Below are 27,637 nucleotides of genomic sequence, written 5' to 3'. Positions count from 1 at the left end.
CACTCCCAAAAAGACCCCCACCAAACATGCCCCCCATAATCCCCAGCCCCTTTCTATATATGCTAAATTTATTTTCATTTACGTTGGGAAAGTTGTTCCTAAAAGATCTACCCTCAAATAAGAGGTCCTATCCGCGTATCACCTGCGCTGGGGACCTGTAAGAGAAGCTGATAGCATCGCATATATTGCACAATCGCTGACGGCTCTCTGCTGTTTAGATATAGAACATTCAGCTGTGGCCGGTGACAGGTTGACAGAAATGTGCTACGTCCTCTGAAATTCATTTTACACAAATGTGTCAACAAGCACGGCACGGCTGCAGCCACTGTCAGTTCAGCGCGGCCGCTTCGTGGAGAGCCAGCCGACTTCTCTTACAGGTCCCCGCTGACAGCGGCGTGAAACAGAGGGGCGTGGTGGCCGCCCCCCTCATGAATAAACCCAACTGGCAGCGCAGGGGATACGAGGATCCGACCTCTTATTTAGAAAGAGCTCAGATCTTTTAGGAACAAATTTCCCAAAATCACTTAAAATAAATTTAGCATACATAGAAAGGGGCTGGGGAGAGGATTATGGGGGGTATGTTTGGTGGGGGTCTTTTTGGAGGTGACAGGTCCTCTTTAAGCATGTAGAAAATGGTGTAAATGCAGTAGTGAAAATTTGAGTTTATATATTATTCACTCTCATACATTATTAGTAGATAGTAAGATCACCTACCTTTAAACCCTAATGGACCCCTCTGTCCCGTAGGCCCCAGGTCTCCTCGAAAACCAGGTGGTGCGGACCATCCAGCTGTACCTGGCACTCCTTGTTTACCTGGAGGACCCTGTGTACCTGGAAAACAGTTATTGTACAATTTTTACTTTAGATATTTCATCTTTATTATTCATCACTATATAAAAATCATGTATGTCAAAATGAAAATACCCCTTTAACGAAACTGTGGCATATCTTCACCTCTCCTAAAGTGCTGTTGTCCCTTCAATCTAGTTATCAAGAATTCTAATTCACAGAGCGCAAATTCCATGCAGTGCCCTACAATGGTACAGGGCCGATTCTTGAATTAAGCGGCAAGAAAATCCCTTCTGAAGCGGCAGATTGCAAAGCCTTGAGGGGGAGGCAGACCACCAGTAGCACAGACTTGCCAAACGCTGCCAAGTCCATACCAATTGAGTGACAGAGCAGAGCAGCAAGGAGCCATCCATCTGCACCGCTCTGGATGACACAGGGCAGTGTGAAGTCATGACACGTGCTGGTCTGTCTCCTTGCACAGAAGAAACAAGTGCCAGTAAAAGAGAGCAGGTGAAAAGGAGGAGCACTGGGGCTGTAGCCTGGAGGTGAGTATGAGTTTTATTATTTTTTCACTTGCCACATGTTTTATTTAAATGTAATGGGTCCTGTTTATACTATGAATATAAAGGGGGAAGGTCTGCCTGTATACAAGTCTGGCTCTATGACGGGGGTGGGGGTATCTATATATACTATCTATGGGGGGTATCTGGCAGCATATTGTATCTATGGAGGTTTCTGGTTGTATATACTATTTATGGGGTGAGTCTGGCTGCATGTACTATCTATGGGAGGTGTATATAATTAAGTTAATGGGGATCTGTATTTATAGGGGGTCTATGTGGAGTACTGTATATAATTTAATTTGGGAGTATTTATATGGGGGCTGTGTATTGAGGCAGTTAAATAAGCAGGCTATCTATAAATATATTAGAGGAGCTGTATATAAATAAAACAGGCAGAAAAAGGGCTGCAATGGTAGCATTATTTATACAAGGACGTTTTATTTTTTACTCTGATAAATGAAAACAGACAAACCTTTATCACCAAAGGGTCCTTGAGGTCCCATGTTCCCCCTGATTCCTTCAGGACCGATAACTCCTGTTATACCAATAGGGCCGGGTTCTACTTGTACTTTAGGTGGTTCGCCAGGTAACCCTGGTGATCCAATTTGTCCTGGTGGCCCTGTAAAAGATTTTTTATAGAATCAGAAATGTCTTCATAGTCATTAATTTATAGGAGCAATATATATCATTCCGTTGAGATAATTATCTTATTACTAACTTAGTACTAACCTGTTTGTCCTTGGTCACCCTTTGGCCCTTTAGGACCTCTGTCTCCTGGGAATCCAGGTAATCCAAGTGCACCTTCACTACCCTGCTCACCGGTTTGACCTTTTAGTATAAAAAGCGTCATTAACAAGTATATAAAAGTACAATGAAACAGTCTTGTTTATCTAATCCATATTACCTTTTCCCCCAGGATAACCAAGGATACCAGTAAATCCTTGTGGTCCTCTATCACCTGGTATTCCTGCATCACCAATTTTTCCTTGCAATCCAATTGGTCCTGGCTCTCCTTTATAACCAGGTCGTGCAAGCACTCCTGGCCTTCCTTGAGGTCCTGGGTAACCTGAAAACAAAGTAGCACACACCATTAATCATTAGAAATTTCATTTTGCGTTTTGATCACAAAATTAAAGGGTAAGTAAAAGCAAAATACCTGGTTGTCCTTGAGGACCTTCAGAACCAACATCTCCAGGGCTTCCTGAGTAGTTGGAAAAACCAGGAACTCCACGAACACCATCTAACCCAGGTAAACCCCTAACTCCAGGCAACCCTGTAAAACAAAAAACTTTGGTTTAATTCCTTATGGAATACTTGTGAAAGCAATTAGCAAAATACCAATGCAGTGGACTATTTTCTTCTAATATGTCCACTTATGGAATACAGATACTTTCTATCTGCTAGAATATCCCAGCATACTTGATATCTGAAAGTGCTGGAGCTCCAAGAGTCTGTAAAGTTTATGTACCATATTGTAAAATAGAGAACCTGCATGTTGTCAAACACATTCCGCATAATGTTTCTTTCATGGACCAGTGTGGTGGCATCATCCAGAAAATCAGCTTTGACTAGTGAGATGTACTCTGGTTGTATAAAGTCACAGAAGTGAACAGTTCACTAAACATCACTAAAGGACATCACAAGAGCATGTTCTGAGGTAAGAAAAGCTTGAATTCAGTGCTGAACTCCCTGCCTCCCTGACTTAATACAACCAATTTACATCTCACTTCAGTTGGTTTCCTGGATGGCGTCACTACACTTAGCCATGAAGGGAACATGGAAGGTGTTAATCTGTTTTACAACATACTGATAGTGGTTTATTAGGTCAATTTCTGTTGACAGGTTCCCTTTAACTTAGATTACCATGAATTAGATTACCTGTTTTTACTCAATGCTTTTAAACTAGACAACAAAATACAATGTCATTCTACAATGACACTAACCTGGCTCTCCAGTTGCTCCTTTCACACCAGTATTTCCAGGTAACCCAACAACATTACTGTGTTCACCATGGTCACCCTTTTCACCTATGAGGCCTTTGAAGCCCGGAGAACCGAATGAATCTGTGCCTGTTAAAAAAAAATACACATTTCATACACATCTAGTTCAAAATGTGACTGTTGCATTCATAAAAGAGTTGCTATTAACCATACCTTGTGTGCCTTGCTGTCCCTTGGTCCCTGCAAGCCCTTCAAGACCAGAGAGTCCCCTGAAACCTGGAAAGCCTGTAGCAAATTAAACAAGCAATTGTTCATAACATAGTTAATGCAAAGCAAACACTGTACTGTTTATATAAAGTATTATAGTTATAATGCCCACCACAAAAAGCAGTTTATTTCACATCAGAACATGTCGATTGCGGCTCGTTTGGGATTGCAACAGTATGCATTTCCTTACATTTACCTTATGTTAGCAGTTTCTACTAAGCATTTTGCTAAGTTTATAAAGGTATTTTTTTTATGACAGTGTGTGGCACCATTAAAACACAGAACAAAAATATACATAGGAATTTTTATGTGGTTATTTGTTATACCCCCATCAGGATATGGGAATATGAACGTCTGACACAAAATCCCATGATGATATAAATAAATGAATATATCAATACTCAATGTCATTAGTCACAAAACGGAGCTTAAATAATTTAATTTTATGATTTACAAAATTTAGGTGGAGTTATCACTAAGATTGCCGCCACTGGAAACTACAAGTTCCATGATCCTTTAGTTCTCATTAACTCCTCCTACCACTTATGCTCTGCTCCCAGTGATGATGTAACAGGTTTTCTTGCTCTGTTACCATAGTAATGATGCGTAACTGCCATCACCACACCACTGACCATACTGGATGCACTGCAACCAACCAACTACAGCCAAACTAGTGGTGATCACATGACCCTGCCCAGGCAGGTACAGGACATGTGATGTGGACATGTGACCAGCAGCCATCTTCTGTCCTGCAACGGACCGCGCGGAGGAAATAAACACGGACTGATTAAAGGGCCAGTAGCATTTTAATTCTCCATCACAGTCTATGTCACCAGCATTTTCTGCTAAGGGGAGCAAAATTTTAAATAACAACTAATTACACATTAGCTTATATTTTGAGTGCCCACTTGTATATGAATTATGCTGATTCCTGGAATACCCCTTTAAACATACACTCACCGGCCACTTTATTAGGTACACCATGCTAGTAACGGGTTGGACCCCCTTTTGCCTTCAGAACTGCCTCAATTCTTCATGGCATAGATTCAACAAGGTTCTGGAAGCATTCCTCAGAGATTTTGGTCCATATTGACATGATGGCATCACACAGCAGTTGCCGCAGATTTGTCGGCTGCACATCCATGATGCGAATCTTCCGGGCCACCACATCCCAAAGATGCTTTATTGGATTGAGATCTTGTGACTGTGGAGGCCATTTGAGTACAGTGAACTCATTGTCATGTTCAAGAAACCAGTCTGAGATGATTCCAGCTTTATGACATGGCGCATTATCCTGCTGAAAGTAGCCATCAGATGTTGGGTACATTGTGGTCATAAAGGGATGGACATGGTCTGTGGCTGTGGCAACGATGCTCAATTGGTACCAAGGGGCCCAAAGAGTGGCAAGAAAATATTCCCCACACCATGACACCACCACCACCAGCCTGAACCGTTGATACAAGGCAGGATGGATCCATGCTTTCATGTTGTTGACGCCAAATTCTGACCCTACCATCCGAATGTCGCAGCAGAAATCGAGACTCATCAGACCAGGCAACGTTTTTCCAATATTCTACTGTCCAATTTCGATGAGCTTGTGCAAATTGTAGCCTCAGTTTCCTGTTCTTAGCTGAAAGGAGTGGCACCCGGTGTGGTCTTCTGCTGCTGTAGCCCATCTGCCTCAAAGTTCGATGTACTGTGCGTTCAGAGATGCTCTTTTGCCTACCTTGGTTGTAACGGGTGGCGATTTGAGTCACTGTTGCCTTTCTATCAGCTCGAACCAGTCTGCCCATTCTCCTCTGACCTCTGGCATCAACAAGGCATTTCCGCTCACAGAACTGCCGCTCACTCTGTAAACCCTAGAGATGGTTGTGCGTGAAAATCCCAGTAGATCAGCAGTTTCTGAAATTCTCAGACCAGCCCTTCTGGCACCAACAACCATGCCACGTTCAAAGGCACTCAAATCATCTTTCTTCCCCATACTGATGCTCGGTTTGAACTGCAGGAGATTGTCTTGACCATGTCTACATTCCTAAATGCACTGAGTTGCCGCCATGTGATTGGCTGATTAGAAATTAAGTGTTAACGAGCAGTTGGACAGGTGTACCTAATAAAGTGGCCGGTGAGTGTATATTTAGGAGGTTCACTTACAAACACTACTTACTACACTACAGCACATTTCTAAAGCACACACTTTAACATTTTATCATGTTATGTGGGCTATTCTGACAGCAACTGTCAGCGTCTTCTGAAGCAACAAAGCTCCATCTGGAGGTCAGTTAAAAAATGCCATTTCTAAAATGTAGATTTTTTACAGTTTTTGTAGTTCATATTATATTTGCAGTAGAGTATTTGTATGATAATAAAATTAAAAAAGTACTTAAAGCCTTTTACTAACACATCTATCACTAAATTCACTTCTTTCAAGCGTTGATGGGGTTTATACAGTAAAGTCTATAAAAATTGTGATGTTTGATGCCTTTTAAATACAGTAACCTATACAAAGATAGTGGGCCTCTATGTGCAGTTTGCTTGTGGAGTGTGCAGAGTGCACCAAATTAATCAAAAGTGGCGCATGGTCTTCATGAAACTGGTGCACCCTGAACTGCTCTGGAAGTGTGCACCAACTTTTATTTTGGTGCACCTTTCACATAGAGCGTGCAAAACAAATCTTTCGAGTTGCAGCAATAAATGTGGCGCACCGTCCACATATGCACCAAACGCCCCTTTATGTGCAGAATTTTGTGGCACAGCAGACACAGTGACAATACTAGCGCAGCCAATTTGTAAATACATGCGCAAGCAGTTTAGATGTTCTTTTCAGTGCAAAGTCAGACAGAAAACTGGCAAAAACACTTAAATAAATGTGGGACATTCACTTAAGGGTTGTTTCTCCTGGCACTAGCCCTATTTAAAGGGGTTTTCCTTTCCATTAGCGGCCGTCTGCTCCAGTCATCTCGGACCCTGTCAGAACCACTGTTCTTGTGATTTCGATCAGCAAGTTGATCCTGTGGATAGGGCACAACTTATTTGGTAGAAAAACCCATTTAAGCCCTACCCTGAAATTAAAATTTATTGTAGAGCCCTTCTCTGTAGTGGGAATACCTCAGAAGGCTATATCTTCTGAACAGTGGTGTAACTAGAATCTGATGGGCCCCAGTGCAAAGACTGTGCCAGGCCCCCCGACTATAATGTATGGTTTATAGTAATAGTCTTCTCATATGGGAAAGTGACACCATAAGGGCCCCCTAAACCTCTTGGGCCCGGGTGAGACCGCAACCTCTGCACCCCCTCAAGTTACGCTCCTGCTTCTGAACCATACAACCTTGAAACACAGTTCTGGTCTAATTTAACAGTGCTAGAGAACCAGAGATAATCAATACATTCTGAACATGATTTCCATATACAGCTCCCACTATAAGGCTACATGCACACTGCCGTGTGCCCGCCGCACCGTAGCTCCTGTGGATATATCAGTGTCTGTTACATATAGAAATACAATCTTTGTGCAATATAAAAGGGGAGTTCTGCATGTGCTTCCAAGTACCATGGTGGAAAAGTTCTAGCTGTTTGAATGTGCCCCCCTCCAGCCTGTCATCTGAAAGCAGCATGGAAAAGGAGGATAGAGCTGCAGTGAAAAGAAAGCAGACAGATGTGATGGCTACAAGCAGGCTGTAGCACGTAGAAGGTTTTGCGCTGGTGGTGGGTGGCGCAGGTGAAAGAGATGACAGAGCAGCTTGGCACCAAGGAACAGGCAGAAATGTGGTTAAAGAGCAAAACCGAAGTCACGCCAGGCAGAGATTGTGCAAAGTGAGAATACAGGCAAAGAAGAAGTCCTATAAACAAGCCAATGGTCACCACAGGTACACAGATATACACTCACCGGCCACTTTATTAGGTACACCTGTCCAACTGCTCGTTAACACTTAATTTCTAATCAGCCAATCACATGGCGGCAACTTAGTGCATTTAGGCATGTAGACATGGTCAAGACAATCTCCTGCAGTTCAAACCAAGCATCAGTATGGGGAAGAAAGGTGATTTGAGTGCCTTTGAACGTGGCATGGTTGTTGGTGCCAGAAGGGCTGGTCTGAGTATTTCAGAAACTGCTGATCTACTGGGATTTTCACGCACAACCATCTCTAGGGTTTACAGAGAATGGTCCTAAAAAGAAAAAACATCCAGTGAGCGGCAGTTCTGTGGGCGGAAATGCCTTGTTGATGCCAGAGGTCAGAGGAGAATGGGCAGACTGGTTCGAGCTGATAGAAAGGCAACAGTGACTCAAATCTCTGAACGCATGGTACGTCGAACTTTGAGGCAGATGGGCTACAGCAACAGAAGACCACACCGGGTGCCACTCCTTTCAGCTAGGAACAGGAAACTGAGGCTACAATTTGCACAAGCTCATCGAAATTGGACAGTAGAAGATTGGAAAAACGTTGCCTGGTCTGATGAGTCTTGATTTCTGCTGCGACATTCGGATGGTAGAATTTGGCGTCAACAACATGAAAGCATGGATCCATCCTGCCTTGTATCAACGGTTCAGGCTGGTGGTGGTGGTGTCATGGTGTAGGGAATATTTTCTTGGCACTCTTTGGGCCCCTTGGTAGCAATTGAGAATCGTTGCAACGCCACAGCCTACCTGAGTATTGTTGCTGACCATGTCCATCCCTTTATGACCACAATGTACCCAACATCTGATGGCTACTTTCAGCAGGATAATGCGCCATGTCATAAAGTCACCAGTCACAGTCACCAGATCTCAATCCAATATAGCATCTTTGGTATGTGGTGGAACAGGAGATTCGCATCATGGATGTGCAGCCGACAAATCTGCGGCAACTGTGTGATGCCATCATGTCAATATGGACCAAAATCTCTGAGGAATACTTCCAGCACCTTGTTGAATCTATGCCACGAAGAATTGAGGCAGTTCTGAAGGCAAAAGGGGGTCCAACCCGTTACTAGCATGGTGTACCTAATAAAGTGGCCGGTGAGTGTACAGGAAACTTATCAGCAGAACTCTATCAAGCTAGGACCATTTGCTCAAAGACCCTGTCTTATTTTTGGAGAAATATGTGTATTATGAAGCTCCTTTCCAGGGGCCAAGCATGCGCCATTAATGCTGTACTACATTATCTCAATATAAAAGCTGATAACGTGGGTGCACTATGGTAAGATTAAGTATCTCTGCTTCAGCAAAGGATATTTAAACATGAGCCTGGTGAGGGAAGGGAGGGTGTTATTTCATAATGCATTAGACAGTGGACTTCAGAAAGGCACTAGTAAAACAACACTCAAATCTACCATAGTTTTAATTTAAACTCTACCATAGCACTGGTTTAACCTTTATCATAGATAAAAGCTGGCTTGTTCCTTTTTTTATGTTTTATTAGAAGTTTTTATTTTTGTCAAAGAAAGTCATAAAAGCTTTTAAAAACTACTAGCTAGATATTATTTAATGATCAAAGTCTTTCATAGTAGCCATATAAACACTATAAATTGTGAATGGTGACTAAAAGGTAATTTGCTACAATCCAAACCAACTTCTTCTAAGAGTAGATTTTGTTGGACAGTCCTTCCTGGTGGCACATATTTTATACTTTGCTTTATACAACATGAAAGGTATGGTAAAGTATATAGAGCAACAAGGAGCAAACTTATCAGATGGCAGTCTAATATTTGAAAGCGCAGGTACAAAAAAAATGGAATAAACAAGACATACATAAAAGCAAAACAGTAAAATAAAAGGGGAAACAATAGAGAAAAACAGGCCTCTTACTAATTAGATTGGCAAAGAGATCCCTATAAGAGAACCAATGAAATCCTGCATCAGCTCTGCAAGTTGGATTGCCTTTAATAAGTCTGACCCAGAGCTACACCCTTACCAAGGTGTGAGGATCGGGACATATTTCCTACATACGGTATGTCATATCTGTTCCCAGGGGTTTCCTAAGGATAAGTCATGCATATTCACCAGAATTAATTTAACATTCTAGCAATACCAAACACTATAATGAAACATTGATCCAACTGTCCATTACTTATTTTGTTGGTTTCCTGACTGAAACACACCAAACATATTGATCATAAATTTATAGACACATAGTTGAAATATAGTTTCCCCATAGTCCTTAACAGACACCTCCAAAAGAGCAGACAAACACTTGGGGAAGAGTCAAAGAAGGTGACGCTATCCTACATCGATTAGTATTTGCTATTCATGGAGCAGAGGAAGACAGGAGGAGACATTTGGCGTAGTGACCAAGTCTGTATTAGGTTATTGAAGTCCATATCCTTGCCATATTTACATAGGGGTAAGGGTGCATCTTAACCCATAACTCATTAAAAAATATATTTTGTCTCAAGTATTGCAAATAAAATTCTCAAATCTACGCAGTTCAAGAATAATATTCTGCTTCTGAAGCAGTGCATATCCTATTTTAGGATAAATCTAACAAATCTTATAGAGCAGTTTAAAAGAAGACAGTAAAATGCAATATGTAAAACTAACTAACAAATATACTTGTATGATAGCAGTATGATAGCAGTTACAGCACAAAAGAAGTGCTGTAACTGGAAATGGAAATATTGCAGAATGCATTGTAAAGACTGACGGATGATAAAAAATATCCTGTAAATGTATTAAAGTAATGTCTAAAATGTTAAAATTTACCTTGTTGACCAGGTAAACCCAGAATACCAATACTTCCTTTTTCACCTGGAATGCCAGGGAATCCTGGATCACCCTGTGCTCCAGGTAGACCCAGAAGGCCTGGTAAACCTATGGAAAAGAAATCAGCGAAAGCCTTTCAATTTTAAAGACAGCCACAAGTAAAGTCATATGCTAGCTGTTATCATTTATACATTAATACCTATGCTGCCCCTTTCTCCTTCTTGGCCTGCTACTCCTTTCATTCCGTCAATGCCTGAAAATCCTGCACTTCCTTGGAATCCTTTGTCACCAGGCTTTCCTCTGAGTCCTGCAGATTCAAAATTAATCTGGTTATATATGTGGTCCCTGTAAAGCATGTATTAATAAAATATGAACAATATCCAACAATGACTATATACTTGTAATGCCTCTTATTACTCAATAGCATCTGTGCAACTCATTCTTTCCATTTTGGACTGACTTTTTTTGATGGTGTGCTGCTTTTATGGGAACCAATTAATTTTTTTAATCACCATATCATTTAATATACGAATGGACATCCTGGTAATAGTAATACTAAAGTTAAAATGTATCTCCAATGGGAAAGCATGCTTAGGACATACACTCCTTCATATATTTATAAATGTGCTTAAAGCTTACCTGTCCAAATATAGTTTTAGCATGGCTGGAGAGAGCCTTTAACAATTCCAACTATACATATATTTTGATCTGCTGGCTTCTTCTTAAATTGAGATCCAGCTTAGTATATCTATGAGCCTTACTTATAAAATCAAATTTACCATCTCCTGAAGGAATGGGCACTTCTTGGATGTGACATCAGCTAAGGTAAAATAGGCTAGAGCCTCTTCTCATAATGCTGAGTCCTTTGTACCATTAGCAGTTCTAGCACACAGATTATTACACACACATATACAACTATGAACTTGTTGTATATGTGTCTATGTTACATAGATAGACCTAAAATCTAATACAGCCTTATGACTACTATATGTTATGACCCGTAAAACGGGTCATTACTAAACTTAGCCCTGATTAGTTTCCTGGTCAGCTGGAGAGCGTTTGGCCAGTCAACTCCTGTCACCCTCAAGCCTTGAATTCCCATTAGTTTCACAATTAAATCCTGCTTTAGCTATCCAATAGTGATCATTTTGTGTCCAAAAGGAGTGTTTACACCTGTATTACATCATTCCTGCCACTGAGGAGTTAATGTGATACTTATATTGGGTTGAAACAATTGTATTCTTTGTTTGGGAGCTCAGAATGCATCCGACTGAACTATGCAGGAATCTATAAATAGGAGCTGACCACCAGTTCAAGGCTGAGGTACTCCCAAATTTCAGCTCCACAATAGAATCATCACCACAGCCAACCAAATCAGCTGCTTCTGTGCCTGTTGAAAGTACTGTTACCAACCTGTTACTTTCTGCTGCTGTGTGCTATTAAAGAAAAAAATAGTTTTGCAAAGATTCCCGTTGTTCAATGTGATCCCTGGCCTATTGCTTACATCCCTTTCACCATCCATACAAACACCATGAGTGCCCCAGGGGAAAAAGGAAAAAAAATTCTAATCAACCCCCTTTCCCTAGAACTGATATAAAAATAAACAGTAAAAACATAAACATGTTAGTTATCGCCACATCCCAAAATGTCCAATCTATCAAAATATAATTATATTTTTGCCGGTATTTAACCCCATAATGGGAAAAAACGCCCTAGTGTCTGAAACACCACTTTTTTGCCTTTTTGAAACTTATAAAAAATATTATAAAAGGTGTTTAAAAGGCCATACCATGCTCAAAATGGTAGCAATGAAAACATAATCTCGCAAAAAATTACATCACATAGATGCGTAAAAAAAAAGTATGAAAAAGTTATTAGCGCCAGAAGATGTCAAAATGAAGAATTTTTTTGTACAGAAGGTTTTAATTTTAGTTTTTTAATTTAAATGTATTTAAGGTTTTTAATTTAAATACATTAAACACAATAAAACTAATATAAATTTAGTATCGAATGATTATACTGACCCAAAGAATATAGGAGACAATGCTTTTTTCACAAATTTCACTGCGTTTGGATTTTTTTCCCGGCTTCCCAGTACACGGCATGGAATATCAAATACAGTCACTGCAAAGTGTATTTTGTTATGCAGAAAACAAGCCTTCATACAGCTTTTTACATGGTAAAATATAAAAGTTATAGATTTTTGAATGAGGGGAGTGAAAAATGGAAATGCTAAATCGAAAAAAGGACATTGTCAGTAAGGGGTTAATTTGAGCAGCTGAATGGGGAGTCTAGACAGTGAAGACATAACAGGAGCTGCTGCTGTTTCCTGTAATTACTGAGCAAAGACTTGCACAGTGCATAGCAACACCCCCTTACCCTTCTGTGACCCCTCTATCTGTAGACTGAATCTCCTATTCCCTCCACTTATCACACTTATGTACAGTTTACCTGTGGAGTGTGCAGGGTGGTCCAGATTCATGATTTGTGGCGCACATTCTTCATGAATATGGCACCCTCTGCACTGCTCTGACAGAATGCACCATTTTTTTTGGTGCACCTTTAACATGGGGCATGCGACACATTGTCAGACTGTCACAGGAAGATCATAAGATTCACGAGCTGGCCCTTTTTTTGTTTTTGGGTTGCCATTTTTCACTCCTCCCCTTCAAAAACCTATAACTTTATTTTTCCATGTAAATAACTGTGTCAGTGCTTGTTTTCTGTGTAGCAAATTGCACTTCACAGTAACGGTATTTAATATTCCATGCCGTGTACTTGGAAGTGGGAAAAAAATTCCAAATGCAGTGAAAAAAAGCATTTGTGTACATATCTCCTATATTAATTGGGTCTGTACGATCATGGGAAACTAAATTTATTTTGGTTTTATTGTGTTAAAACCAAATGCAGTTAATGCATTTAAATTAAAAACCTTAAATTACATTTCGCCATTTTGTTGTGGGTTTGGATTTTACGGCTTTCACTATGCGCCCTAAATGACATCTCTCCTTTACTCTTTGGATCAGTGCGATAAAGGGGATACCAAAGTTATATAGGTTTTTATAAAGTTTTCATACATTTTCAAAAAAAAACTCCTGTACAAAAAAAAAATTCTTCATGTTGCCATCCTCTGGAGCTAATAACTTTTAAATACTTTTGTGTATGGAGCTGTGGGTGGTGTCATTTTTAAAAAAACTTTTGCTGATGTTTTCACTGCTACCATTCTAAGGACGTTACAGCCTTTTAAACACTTTTTATAGAATTTTTTAAGTCTTTCAAAATGGCCAAAAAAGTGGCATTTTCGACTTTGGGCGCTATTTTCCGTTACAAGATTAAACACAGGAAAAAGCCATTATTTTTTTTTTAATAGAGTAGGCATTTTGGGACGCGGCAATACCTAAAATGTTTCTAATTTTTACTGTTTATATTTATATCAATTCTATTTTTTTTCTTTTTTTTAGACCCCCTAGGTTGTCTGATTGATCCTACCATATATTGCCATACAGACATTGTAATACATGGGTTAAAATCAGACAGCCTCGGGTCTTTGTATGTCAGGCTAACAGGGAAGAGGGTTGAGACAGGAAGCTGCCGGAGAAACAGAATGTTCAGCTATATCTATAAACTTTACAGGTGCACTTTAACTCTGACAGGAGCTGAGATCCTTAGATGATCACCCACAAATTTTCAGCAAAAAAAGCCCCTCTTAGGCTCCTCTCACATGAACAAATGTCAAGCCTGGGCTGGGTAAATGTTGGAGCAGAGATCTTTGGGCCCCCTGTCTGAAACCGTAAAAGAGCACCTGAGATCTTGAACTGCCCAGGGGACAATCAGTATGTATGGTCCCATAAGGGAGAGTCCCCTTTATGACTGTACATGAGATATCTGCCAGTTACGGATGGGACCTTTACTTCTTTTTTTGTTAACCCTGCTCCAACCTTTCAGATTCCTGAAAAAAAACCTTCACTTAGGATGATGCAACATTCAAGTTATTAGATTGCCACAAAAAAGCATGAAGATGAGATAATGTATGCTATTACATGATGTTTTTGATGCGTCATAAACTATTCTTCAATTTTTCCAACATCCATGCACAGTTTTCATCTGATTTCTTGAGTTCAATAGCTGACTATCTATTTAAAGAAAATGTACCTGGTAATCCACTGTCTCCTGTCAAACCCTTGATTCCTCTTTCGCCAGGAATTTCTAAAGTTTCTCCTCTTTCTCCTGTGATAAGAAATGCAACACAGCTATAAATCCATTTATGCTCAATTTTATTGCCAGTTCAATAATCATCATCTAGGCAGGGCTTACCTTTATCTCCAAAAGTACCTTTTTCTCCTGGAAGACCAAAAAGACCAGGCATACCCTTTGAACCCTGTGTATGATAACAATTAATGATAGTGTTTATGGCATTGTCTTGGATGGACCTCAATGTAAAATGTGGGGGTGCACCTAAGCAGTTTGTATCTCAGTATCTGATTTAGAGAATTTGGAATATATGAACAATATACACCTTTGATTAATTTAATCCTAATTTACTAATTAAACAAGAATAATACAAGGTGTAAATGCTACTTTTTAAATTTTATTTTGTAGATTGGGAAAATGTCGACCATTTATTATACATTTGCCAAGGAACAACCAAAAAACTCTCCATGGGCATTTGTATTTGCTCTTCAGCTATGCACCTACTTTCCAAAAAATCCCAGAAAATTGTATTTAATGTCCCTACACACCATAAAGAATTGTCACAAAGAAATTTTTTCACAATTGAAAACCAAATAATCTTTATTAGTAAACTGATTAAAAACATACCTATTGAAAATTGCACATAACCCAAAATAGCCAGTTAAACACTATAAACACTCATATAGTATAGTCATGTGTAAAAGCAGAATGTAACGACCAAGAGAAGACAAGACAAGGGAAGGCAAAAATACAAACTGAAAATATAATAAAAGGTTGAATACAGACCCAGGGAGAACAGCATTACTAGCTTCCTCTGGGGGTTGTGTGCAATTTTAAATTAATAATAATTCTTTATTTATATTGTGCACACAGATTAAGCAGCGCTGCACAAAGCATGACAAATTGGTCCCTGTCCCCATGGGGCTCACAATCTAAACAACCTAACAGTATATTTTGGAGCATGGGAGGAAACCAGAGTACCCGGAGGAAACCCACACAAACATGGAGAGAACATACAAACTCTTTGCAGATGTTGATCTGGGTGGGATTTGAACCCAGGACCCCAGTGCTGCAAGATTGGTATGATTTACGAGGGGGAACAGTTTTGTCTATGGTTTGTGTTGTTATCTGGATTTTAATGTTTTTAATCGGTATACTAATAAAAAATTTTTGTTTTTGATACTGAAACAATTTGTTTATTATATTTCCTTATGGTCTGTAGAGACCTTAAATACAACATTTTTGACACTTGCCAAGGAGATTAACTTACTCTGGGTCCAGTAAATCCTGGGAATCCACGAATGCCTGGTGGGCCAACTTGTCCTGGAACTCCTGGAAATCCTGGATGCCCAAATTCTCCTCTTACTCCTTTTTCACCTTGATCATAGTTGGGCATTCCAGGTAAGCCAGGATGTCCAGACTGCCCAGGATGACCTGGCATCCCTTTAGATCCTAAAGAATAAAAGAATGATACATAATAGTAAATTTGTTTCAGTTGAAACTTAAAATGTGAAGTTAATAATATTTATATAACAATAATATAAAATAATATTTTGAATAATGTTTATTGGATACACGTATTATCCTTACCTTTAGCTCCTGCATAGCCTTTCATTCCAGGCTCACCATAATCTCCTTTTTGTCCTTTCATCTCCAACATTACTGGCTTTATGTCTGGTATAGGGCCAGGGGGACCACTTTCCCCTCGATCACCTTAATGGTTTCAATGAGATTTGAAATATTATTTTTGTTACAGTACTTCAGCTCTATGTTTAGAAAATGACCAATATGTCTAAAGCTACATAAAATTGTCTAAAGATGCACCAAACTGCACTGTGATAAATTTACCATAACTCGTTTTTAGACTGACAGATCCAAGTTTAGGAAATGTTTAAGAAAGGATTCACTTGCTTCTATATGTAAATTTATTTTTGCTAATCATCAGATAAAAGAAAGTCACAACAGAGTTATGAACCATATAATATATTTCAAATACAAAATAATATATCTTTAAAACTAGTTCAGATATTCTATATCTGTACTTATCTTGTTATAAGTATTAACAGAAACATAGATCACATTGGCTGAGATATAGTAACGTGTGAACTACTTGTACATATATCTATAAAGTGTCTGCGCCAGTTTTGTGTTGCGGCTGCACTATATCCAACAAGACAGAAAAATGTGCACCTAAAGGGGCGGGTTAGTGCTTAGCTGCAGTTTGCGACACATTTATTACAGTGAATCGACAGAATTGTATCACATGCTGTGTATTAAAGGTGCACCAGCAGTGCATGGTGCGTCAGATAATTGAAGACCTTGCGCCGGTGTGAGGCAGTTTGTCTCACTTTTGATATATCTGGGCCATTTTATGGATATCCTTCGGTTAAAATATCGAGTGTTTTTCCAAGAGAACTTAAAGCATTCTATTCTCCAGTTTGATAGTTATTCAGGGATATTGGGAGGTGACAGATAGCAAAGATGTGGTAGTATTTACCCCATTGTTTCCAGAACTGACCTTTTGTGCCTGGATCTCCTGGAAACCCTCTAAGTCCTGGGACACCAGCATTTCCAAATTGTCCCTTAGGTCCACTCCATGCTAGTCTTCCTTTCTCTCCCTTCATTCCTTCGAATCCTGCCATGCCAGGGGAACCCTTTGTTCCTAATTAAAATGTATTGGTAAAAAGAAAGTCACTTTTAAGCTTTAAAGGATCGACTTGGGTATAATTTAGCGTATCTCAGTATATTTTAGAGAACAAAAGTATTTACTAAAAAAAATATCAGGACTGCTGACATGTTTCTTAAAGGAAATACTTTTGTTCTCCAAGAATCTCTTCTGATTAATCATATTATTTATAGTAGATAAGGATGGAAACAGATGCATGTCCATCAAGCCCGACCAGTTAAATTAAACAAAACAAATGTTTTACACAGTATTTGCCATAACAACCTCCTGCGGCAGAGTACCACATTTTCACTGCTCTTACAGTAAAGAATCCCTGTCTATGGTGGAGGTGTAGAGGTGGAGGATGCCTGCTGGTTCTAGTCACAGGCCTGGGTATAAAAATATCTGTGGAAACTTTCCTGTACTGCCGATCCAGGTATTTGTACATTGTAATGAGGTCCACCCTCAGCTCTATTTTTTCTAAGCTGAATAACCCTAAGTTTAGCAATCTATAATTGTATTTTAGTCTGCCCATTCCCTCTAATAAGCTTGGTTGCTCAATACTGCAGCCTTTCCATTTCTACTACCAGTATGTTCATTTTATACACTAGCGACCATAACTGTACACAATATTCTATATTTGGTCTCACCAGTGATTTCTATAAGGGCAAAACTATGTCCTTACCATGGGAATATATGCATCTCTTGGTACATTTTATTGTGCTTTATTAGCAGTTGCCTAACTTTGGTCACATTAAATTAAGTTTTACCAAGTATTTAGAGCATAATTGTACTTTTTGTTTCTATTGCCCAAGTGCATAACCCTACATTTATCTACATTAAATTTCATTATCCCTTTCTCTACCAAATCCTCCAGCTTCCACAAATCCCTCTGTAATATTATACTATTTGACTTTGTACTCATTATACAGCTTAGTGTCATCTGCAAATGTAGGAACTCTCAAAACATTCTATGAGAAATATGCAAATTCTTTTCCAGGATGGGAAAAGGAAAAGAATTGGGCAGATTTATCAAGCTTTATGAAAGTCAGAATATTTCTAGTTGCCCATGGCAACCAATCACAGCTCAGCTTTCATTTTACCAGTGCTGGTGAATATTTTAAAGGGTAGCTGTGATTGGTTGCCATGGGCAACTAGAAATATTCTGACTTTCAGACAGCTTGATAAATCTGCCCCAATGTCTATTTTTCCTACCTTGAAAGGCAGCCCCCTCCCCCCCCCCCAACACCAAGCATGACTTTACAGAAGCCTAATGACATGTTGTGTGGTTAATCCAAACCTTTATATCTATCCCAGAAGGAACACATTTCCAACTGTGAACAGCACTGTTCCCACTTGGTGGGGTCTCCTCAGTACAGCGTAGGGAACTGGTTTGGCTGAGTAAAAGGCTACTGACTAGGGTCAGGAAGTAAAACTTCTCTTTACAGAGATTTTGCCAATTAAGGCCGCCTTGTAGGCATGTGGAGACTTATAGTCGTCAATGGCTTCTTTAAAGTCATTCTTGGTGTTAGAGAACTGCCATTTATGTCCCATCCTGGAAAACGTGTTTGCCTATTTCCCATAATTACCTGGTGGAGCATCAACGGCTATAATTCTCCACATGCCTACATGGTGGCCTTAATTGAAGAATTATTGCTTCTATGAAAAATGTTAAATAGAAAAGGGCCCAGTACTGACCTCCCATGGCACTCCACTGGTAACTTAAACCAAATCCTCTGTTTTCTATCACCAATACAATTTCTAACCCAAATACACAGATCTTCCCTGGAAGTCTCAGTTAGCATTTTTAATATTATTTAACTGGCTAGAAATGTATGAATAAACTGACAATGTGTTGTTACCATAAATTAATGTATCCCTTCATAGTCTGTCACTGTCCAATCAGTGCTGAGAGTATCAGACAGTGTGGGGAAAGAGAAATGGTAAAACACAATCGACCATTAATTGATGGCTTTCAATGAGTAATAAAAAAAGGTACCACAAAAAGCTTTGAAACAAAATGGTCCAGAATTGTTATTTCATGAGAATTATGACTATTTATAATTGCAAGAATATTAGGAGAGGTGACAGGTTCTCTAAAATATAAAGTAAATAATAATAGTAACCTGTATTAAGGAAATATGTTCATGTGTCCTACTTTTTCCTCTGCCTTTCTTTCTTATTTAAAGGAATTCTACAATCATAATCACTGATGGTAGTCCACTAACACTTACATGTGCATCTCAATTCATTCCTTTTCATTCCCCAGTCTTTTTTTTATCCTGGAATGCGAGCAATTTGGTAAAAAAAAAAATATTTAAATGAGGATTAGGGGCTCTGTGGGCTTTAACAGAGTTCCTCTGAGCTCTGACATGTGTTAATTTATGCACTCTTCCTCTCCTCAGCTTCCCGCTTCGTCCCACACCGACTCCATGCAGAAAAGTGGTGAAATCACCAAGATCTCCACCTGGAGTAGGGGCAGGATGAGGCGGGCTGACTAGGAGTGGAGGTGCACATAAATGAAAACAAGGCAGCGCCCAGGGGGACTCTGTTAACCCACACAGAGCTCCTATATATTTTTCAAAACTCTTTTTTTTTACCACATTGAGGGGATTCAAAAATATAAAAAGTACACTACAGGTATGCAGTGAGAATTTGTGTAAATCGGTTTTCTTTCCTATTCTCCACTAACAGCTGAAAGATAAAGGAACATCATAAAGTGTCAAGTGATATATCTTTTTACAGACAGTCTCTGGATAGTGTTATCTCCTTACATGGTTAAATCATCAAGGAAATATGCTTTATATATAGAAAGAGTTACCGTATATACTCGAGTATAAGCTGACCCGAGGTACCTAATTTTAACACAAAAAACTGGGGAAACCTGAAACCTATTGACTCAAGTATAATCTTAGGGTGGGAAATGCAGTGGTCACAGACTCCAGCCAGTATAAAGCTGACCAGCCCATATCCCCCAGTATAGCCTGCCAGCCCCAGCAGTATATAGCTAGCCAGACGTCCCAGTATATGGCCTGCCAGCCCCTGCCACCCAGTATATAGCCTGCCAGCTCCTGCAATATATACCCATCCAGCTTCCCCAGTATCTGGCCTGCCAGCCCCTCCCCCCAAGAATATAGCCTGCCAGACCCGCAGTATATAGCTAGCCCAACCCCCTGCAGTAAATAGCCAGCCCAGCCCCTGCAGTAAATAGCCAGCCCCTGCCCCGAGTATGATAAGCTTTTGATTAAAAAAAATAGCACTGTACTCACCTTTCTGACGCCCCCCACAGGTTCTCTCCTTGCTTCGGATGCTCCGGTGCCTCTTCGGGTTGTTCAGCTCTTCGTGCACAGCCGGCACACACAATGACGTCAGGCGCTTTCCGACGCCATTGTTTGTGAGCTGCTGGCATTGCAAGGGGACCCGATAAGGAGCCAAACAACCGGAAGAGGAGCCGTAAGACCCAAAGAGGCACCAGAGCATTGGAAGCAAGAAGATGACCTGCGGGGGCCGTCGGAAAGGTGAGAAAAGTTAGTTTTTTTTTCAATTTTTGTGCTGAAAAACTCAGCTTATACTCCAGTATATACGGTAATCATTTGCATTTCTACCTGTCTGCAGTGGACAGAGGATAGAAGGCGTTCAGGTACAATGCTCACTGCATAAGAAAGTGTATAAAAAAAGACACAAAAGCTTTATTAAGTATATATAAAGAATGATAAACCAGGGACACTTCACTGACATTTATAGATTCAGACAGTGATAGTGCTAATTTTCCTATATTTTTTATCAATGGCTCCTTCATTGTAAAATCAATTTTTAAAATTATGCTAATGAGCCTGAGGAGCTTCAGCACAGAGCCCCACTGTGCTGCAGATTTACAGGCTTTTACACTGTGCAGGAGCACTTATCTTTCCCACAATGTGCTGAAACTTCCTCTACTGCGGTGAGATTACGTCAGTCTGAAGGAGGGGGAGTGTGTAGGGAACAGGGGCAGGGGGAGACAGTCTAGCAGCCTGTGAAGCTGCATTACTGAGGGGCTCTGGTAACACCCCAAGGAGCCCCTCAGTCTCATTAGCACAGTTTTAAAAGTTGACTTTAGAAGAAAGAAGGACATGGATGACAAATATAAGAACAGTACCTGGATCTATGAGTAAGTGTTCCTAGTTTATGCTGTTTGATTTTGATGGTAGATTTTGATGTAAAGTTAAAAAAATATATATATAACATTCATGTGGTTGACATTTACCTTTTGCACCAGGGTGTCCATCCATCCCAGTCAAACCAGGAAAGCCTGTTTCACCTGGTTTTCCTCTTATCCCAATAATGCCTACATTTCCTACATCTCCTGGCTCCCCTTTTATCCATGATTGTCCAGGCTGACCTTTTACACCTTCTTCTCCTCTTTGTCCGGTAGAACCTGTGTAGTGTTATAATAATATTAGTAAAAAAAATTAATATATTACAGTGCAATTATTGTAAATGTAAAAAAGGAACTGGGAATACTGACATATGGTTTTCTAGGAAGCAGTAAAGAAAAATTCCATGCCCAACCTGCCTTTATAGGGGTATTCCATGGTACAGGCGGTCCCCTACTTAAGGAAACCAAACTTGCAGACAACCCCTAGTTACAGTTCCAACTTACATACAAATTCAACTTAAGAACAAACCTAAGAAACCTATCCTGTACGTAACCTGAGGACTGCCTGTAACCAGGTGACCATGAAAACAAATCATTTTTCTAGGATAAGATTCCTGTACCTGCATGCCATGATGTACCTTACCCAAATTAACCATGACGAATGAGTACATCATGGTGTATAACCATGTTTAGAAGTCACAATCTTTTAACAGGTTTGTTCACATTTATCAGTTTCCATCAGTTCATTCTCCTCAAATGAGCACATTTGCAGCAGTTTTACCTTCAGTTGTATTGATATGATTTATAAAAAAATTGATTGCAACTGATATATGTGAATACAGCTTAAAGTGTAACTCTCATTTAAAAAAACTTTTGATATGTTGTAGGGCAGGTAATTTTAAGCACTTTTGCAATTGGATTAGTTACCCAAATCTTGCTCCTTCCTCTTGTATTCTGCAGACTTCCCCTAGATGTCAGTATACTCTCATATGTCTGTTGCTATGGACATCCTGTCTTCATAAAGAAGCTGAGGCTATGGAGGAAGAGACACGCCCCCATTCCCCTCCCTGCACACAGCTGATTACCTCATGTATCACTGCCCCAGCACTCAGCCATGTGCAGGGAGAAGCTATCACTAATGTAGTGACCAAGCACCTACATTCTTATCTCTCCTCAGCTTTCCCTACACTTGTACATAAGCACATAATCCACACAGACAGAAACTGCAGCCCCCCCTCCCCCCCATCACCTCACACAAGGAAATAGCAGGAGACAATCTCCAAGCTGTCCTCTCATGTGCTGTGCTGCAGTGTTACTTAGATATAGATATGAGAGTTAGGATATAGATAGATAGATAGATAGATAGATAGATAGATAGATAGATATAGACACATACATAGATAGATAGATATGATATAGATGGGATATACATAGATGGCTAGGAGATAGATAGATAGATATGGGCTAAGTAGATACATATGAGATGGATATGGTGTCATTGGTCAGCAGCAGGCGCTTGTGATGAGGTGGCAGGCTCCGCCCCTCCATCTTGCTGATTGTAGGTTTTTTGAGAGCTGGAATCCCTGGTTGCTATGGGCCAAAAAAGGTACTAAATGAGGGCCGAGAGGCAAAATACTTTTAGGAATAATTCCCAGGGACACATGGAGCAGAATTATGTATTTTATTTAATTTTTTTGCTCAGAATGACGGTTACACTTTAAATCCCAGAGGCAGGACTCAATAGGAGGTGTGTATTGCAGTGTTCCCAATATAATAAAAGATTATGGCCAAAAACATATAACATTATATATTTGGTATTAGCAATTTTGTAATGACATGAATAATAAATCAAAAGAATTTTTAACCCGCTCAGTGAATGCCATATAAAAATTTTATAAAACATAGTGATAGTAGCACAGTTACCTGGCACTCAGAAAAAGGTACCATAATTAAAAGAAACAAAATGTAATACTTACGGCTTTCCCAAATAAACCCATTGAAAAGATCAGGTTGTCCCACAAAAAAACAAAACCTCAACTAACTCAATTGATGCAAAAAAGAAAAAGACATGGCTTTTATAAGATGACAGTGAAAAATAAAACATCTACCTTTTTAAATTAGTTCAAATGTTATCTCTTTGTACACATAGGAGCCATGTTGGTAGTCCTATTCAGTTAACTTGCAAACGCATGGTATTTGTCATGATATGTCAATCACAGAGTAGGACTGCTTTAGATATACTCAGTCTGGATATTTTTTCCTTCTTCTCTATATAATGATGCCTGAAAGTTGAACTCCATTTTCATGTTGACAAGTTTACTTTCATTCCAGATCTCCATCTCCCTCTGTGCCTGTAACTATACTTCTAGACACATCTAACCCTAGGAAAAACCACCCACAGCTGCTGAAAGTACCATAAGAGATAAAGATCTCTTACCAGCTCACAGTCTATATTCTTCTAATACCAGGAGGACTAAATGTTTGAAAAGTTTATATGTCAATTGTGTGCTGCGCTAAAATGTAATACTAGATACTTGAATAAGCAGGTAAATAGATAAAAAAGCAGAGATGTTTGAAGACATCTCCGGTGAGTGCCGCTCCGCTTTTTTATCTATTTACCTTCTTATGAATTGTACTGGAACTCAGAAGCTGAGCACCATTGACGTTTGCCCGTGATCTATGTGACAAACACACCGTGGACGGAGGGGCTCCACGAAGGTAGTGCCGGTATTACTCTCACTATTATGACTAGATACTTAAATAACAGTGACACTATCAGGAAAAAAAAACTAGAGAGGGAACTGGCAAATGGTATACATCTGACACCATTTGTGATGCATTTCCAATATTATTCACCTCTAGCTTGTGCAATCATCCTTCTAAACTAAATAAAGTAATCTCACCTGGAAGTCCAGGGGATCCAACTGTTCCTGGTGGTCCCTGTTTTCCTGGCATTCCTGGAAATCCACCATTACCTGATGGTCCTGGCAAGCCTGGAACACCAGGAATTCCAGGATCACCTTGAATACCTTTTTGTCCTGGAGTCCCAGGTATACCATTGATGCCTAGGGAGAACATTATAGTTACTGATACGTGTAACAGAAATGTAAAATATAATCAACACATCATTACAGATGACCTACACAATAAAATGTCACATGAAGTAAAATTTGATTTCATTAAAAACAGTTTTAAATATAAAATTGCTGATACATTCACTGCAGTAGAAAATGTCAGTAAAATAATATGGTGCTGTGGCCACTATTGAGCGGTAATATGTAGAAGCTAGAATGGAATGCATTCTCTATATATTTGTTAAGCCTGTTATTTTGCCCTTCTGGGCAATCTGTACATGGGCCAGGTAAGAAAGCTGGGTAGTATCTGCCATCAGATAAGCAGGTATGATGCCTCACACTCTGGGACTCACCTGGGACTGGCTTCACCACACTAGTGGACGTCTGGAGTATAACATTTGTTATGTTATTTTTCAAATGATTGTTTGTTAAGGGACTGAATAGATTTATGTTTACAACTGAAATCTGTTGTGATTTGTGGTCAATACACCTTGTTACACAATTATTTTAGTGTTTTGCAACTGGCAATACAAAGGAGCCGCGGCCTTGGAAAAAGGGGGTGTGGGCTAATTTGCAACAAAAACGTAGCTTATTAGTATGGGGAAAACTAAGCCAACTTATAGGCAATGTAAGAGTAGACATACTTAAACTACAACAGATATATAATTCAGAATTAGACTGTAAAATACTATACATAAATGTGTCTACCTTTATGACAAATCTGCACTAGTGGCTTTTTCATAAAACCACAAAAAATTTTTGAATGAGTTTTGTGAAAACTCCAACTTAAAACTATGTTGGGCACTCTGGACATTTTATTCCCCATTCAATTGATATGAGGAATATCTTAACTCCTTAACGGCTTGGCCATTTTGCACTTTCCTGACCAGCCCTTTGTGTCAAGCCTGACATGTTGTTATAACTTTGGAATGTTTTAACATTTTCAGATTTTTTTTCTTGTGGTATATTGGGCCAGATGTATCATTGTTGCGTCAGAATTATCACAATCTACAACCATCTGTGATGAGTTGAGTTCCTGCCTCTTATTAATCACTTTGCTTAAGGTGCAATTTAGCCGCAGTTTAGGCGCAATATAGGTGCAATGATAGATTTGGGCACTTACATGTAATCCTCCTACATGCTCCTCTCTGCTTCTCTCCCACACCCCAGCATGAAAATAATACTCACTGAAGGGCCCAAGTGTGTGACAAGCTTCAACCAGTGATCTCCTCAGCAGTGTCTTCTCCTGGAGGGTATCCTCCAGTGCTGATCTTCTGCTGCCCCCTGTAATTTTGGGCAGTATCCTCCTCAGACACCAGTGTGGTCATCTTGCTACACGGGAAAACTTCTCTGTAGTTTCTGCAAAATCCTACAAACTTCTCTTCTATCCTGCTCTGAGCTGCTGCTTTTGCAGATTATTGTAAATAGAAGGTCGTGAACTGTAAACAGAGGCTGCAGGTAGTGTCTGTAGTGTCTGGCTGAGCTCTGCTGCTGGGGATACACTGCTCTGCACAAGAGCTCAGTGTTGCTTCTCAGGTAATGCCACCTTCAGGCTGGAGTGTTTTTGCGCCTAAATTGTGCCTAAATGAACAGGTTGCTAATGATGAATGATTATTAGGTGCAGCAAAACATCTGGATTGGTAGAATAAATGAGGAAACTATGGTTATTCTTGATGCATGTCTAGTTTGGTGTTTAGTCGCAAAACTGGCACAAAAATAGTGAGGCAATATGAAAGGGCTCAAAAACAACAGAAAAAGCAAGTGATACATCTGGCCCATTGTATTTCATGTTAGTTGTAAAATGTTGATGATATGTCTTTTATTTATTTATGATAAAAAGGTGAATACTTCATACTGCTAAAATAACTTGCTAACTAACATTTAGCAAAACCATATTGGCATGTTTTTTTATTTTTTTTGACATCCTCTTATTTCTGTTTGATGCAATAAGGCTTATAACTTTAGGTGCAAGTTTTCACATTTCATCAAAGTCACCAAAATCTACATTTGCAAGACTTGCTCAGCCTTGAAGTGACTGTGAGAGGCCTAAATAATAGTAATACCCCATAATTTACCCTATTATATAAACAAATCCTTCAATGTATGTAAAACAGCTTTTAGGAAGTTTGTTAAATGGTAGGTTCAATTTAGAATTTTTTGCTATATAAATTTATTCTTCAAAAAATGTACACATATATAATGCATTTTGTTCAATAAAAATCTTTATTGACCCTTAAAAAATGCATAAGTCCCTCACATTTTAAGTCTGAACTTCTACTGCATGTGGGTTGTTTTGTTCAAAATGCATTGTGGTAATGTATAGAACCAAAATGAGAAAAATGTTTATGGACCGAACGGTGTGTGTGGCAGATAACAGACTACCATCAATCAGTACACCCACTAATTCTTAATTTCTTAAATTGGTTGTTGCCAAAAAAGTAGCCATTGTTGTTAAGAAACTAACATTTTATGTCAATGCCATTGTTATAAACAGATATGAATAATATACCTTGTAATCCTGGTAAACCTGCATCGCCTTGCTTGCCTTTTGGACCTGGGAAACCAGGAAACCCAATATCTCCCCAAGATCCTGATGGAGCACCCAAAACATCACCTGGGCCACCTTTCAGACCATCAAATCCTTTCAAACCTGGATTACCCTCGAGCCCAGGTAGCCCAGGTAAACCTGGTAATCCAGGAATACCACGGTCTCCTCTTCTCCCTGGAAAACCTGCAAAAGATAGTGAAGATAGTACTGTAACTATAATGACAACTTAAATCAGACAACATTAATGCAATTATTATAGTGCAAACAAAAATCTTCTGAGTGTCTGTATTATTTGTATAATTTAATAATGTAGTTTGCATGATAAATAAAAGATGACTTATCAAATTACTAATGAGTTGCTCTTGCTTTACTAAAACCATGATGATAAGTTGTAGACACATTTAGTTGATCCTGAATGTATGCTAATAAAATAAATCTTTTTTAGGTGGGAATTTCTACACTGAATTATTTTTGTGACATTTAGTATATTTAATTTTAATGTAATTTTAATCTGAGCGTCGCCTTTCTTATACAGAGCTCCAAATCCATAGTTAAAAGATCATGTGCTAAAGGGAACAAGGGAGCATAAAAATCCCTTCATGACCAGTGGTTATTAAAAGCTTCAGGACCGGGCCAAATTTAACAGTATCGGCTTGTTTCAGATTAATTTAAAAAAATTTAAACAACTAAGCATATTAATAAAAATATTTTTGATTGTTTTTAGTGACAAGAGAGGCTTTCTTTTGGAATATACACTCACCGGCCACTTTATTAGGTACACCTGTCCAA

At 39.3% G+C, this 27,637-nt stretch overlaps 1 protein-coding gene across 3 annotated transcripts in view; it reads right to left on the bottom strand.

The window, feature by feature from the left end:
- COL4A2 (collagen type IV alpha 2 chain) overlaps positions 1-27,637 on the bottom strand; it is a 178,849-nt gene that overhangs the window by 10,298 nt on the left and 140,914 nt on the right. For all 3 annotated transcript variants that reach the window (XM_072135559.1, XM_072135561.1, XM_072135560.1), the window contains 17 exons: positions 26,810-27,031; positions 24,130-24,291; positions 21,335-21,505; positions 16,945-17,088; positions 16,017-16,139; positions 15,697-15,878; positions 14,550-14,613; positions 14,388-14,462; positions 10,435-10,542; positions 10,236-10,343; positions 3,506-3,577; positions 3,296-3,421; positions 2,509-2,625; positions 2,257-2,418; positions 2,082-2,180; positions 1,825-1,971; positions 715-831 (listed from right to left, as the gene is read on the bottom strand). In XM_072135559.1, coding sequence (XP_071991660.1) covers positions 715-831; positions 1,825-1,971; positions 2,082-2,180; positions 2,257-2,418; positions 2,509-2,625; positions 3,296-3,421; positions 3,506-3,577; positions 10,236-10,343; positions 10,435-10,542; positions 14,388-14,462; positions 14,550-14,613; positions 15,697-15,878; positions 16,017-16,139; positions 16,945-17,088; positions 21,335-21,505; positions 24,130-24,291; positions 26,810-27,031 — 2,199 coding nt within the window. The remainder of the gene's footprint in view (positions 1-714; positions 832-1,824; positions 1,972-2,081; positions 2,181-2,256; positions 2,419-2,508; positions 2,626-3,295; positions 3,422-3,505; positions 3,578-10,235; positions 10,344-10,434; positions 10,543-14,387; positions 14,463-14,549; positions 14,614-15,696; positions 15,879-16,016; positions 16,140-16,944; positions 17,089-21,334; positions 21,506-24,129; positions 24,292-26,809; positions 27,032-27,637) is intronic.

Source organism: Engystomops pustulosus, chromosome 2, assembly GCF_040894005.1.
Source record: "Engystomops pustulosus chromosome 2, aEngPut4.maternal, whole genome shotgun sequence".
NCBI lineage: Eukaryota > Metazoa > Chordata > Amphibia > Anura > Leptodactylidae > Engystomops > Engystomops pustulosus.
Note: the sequence above shows the minus strand (reverse complement) of the source record. Positions and strands in the feature narration are given on the sequence as shown.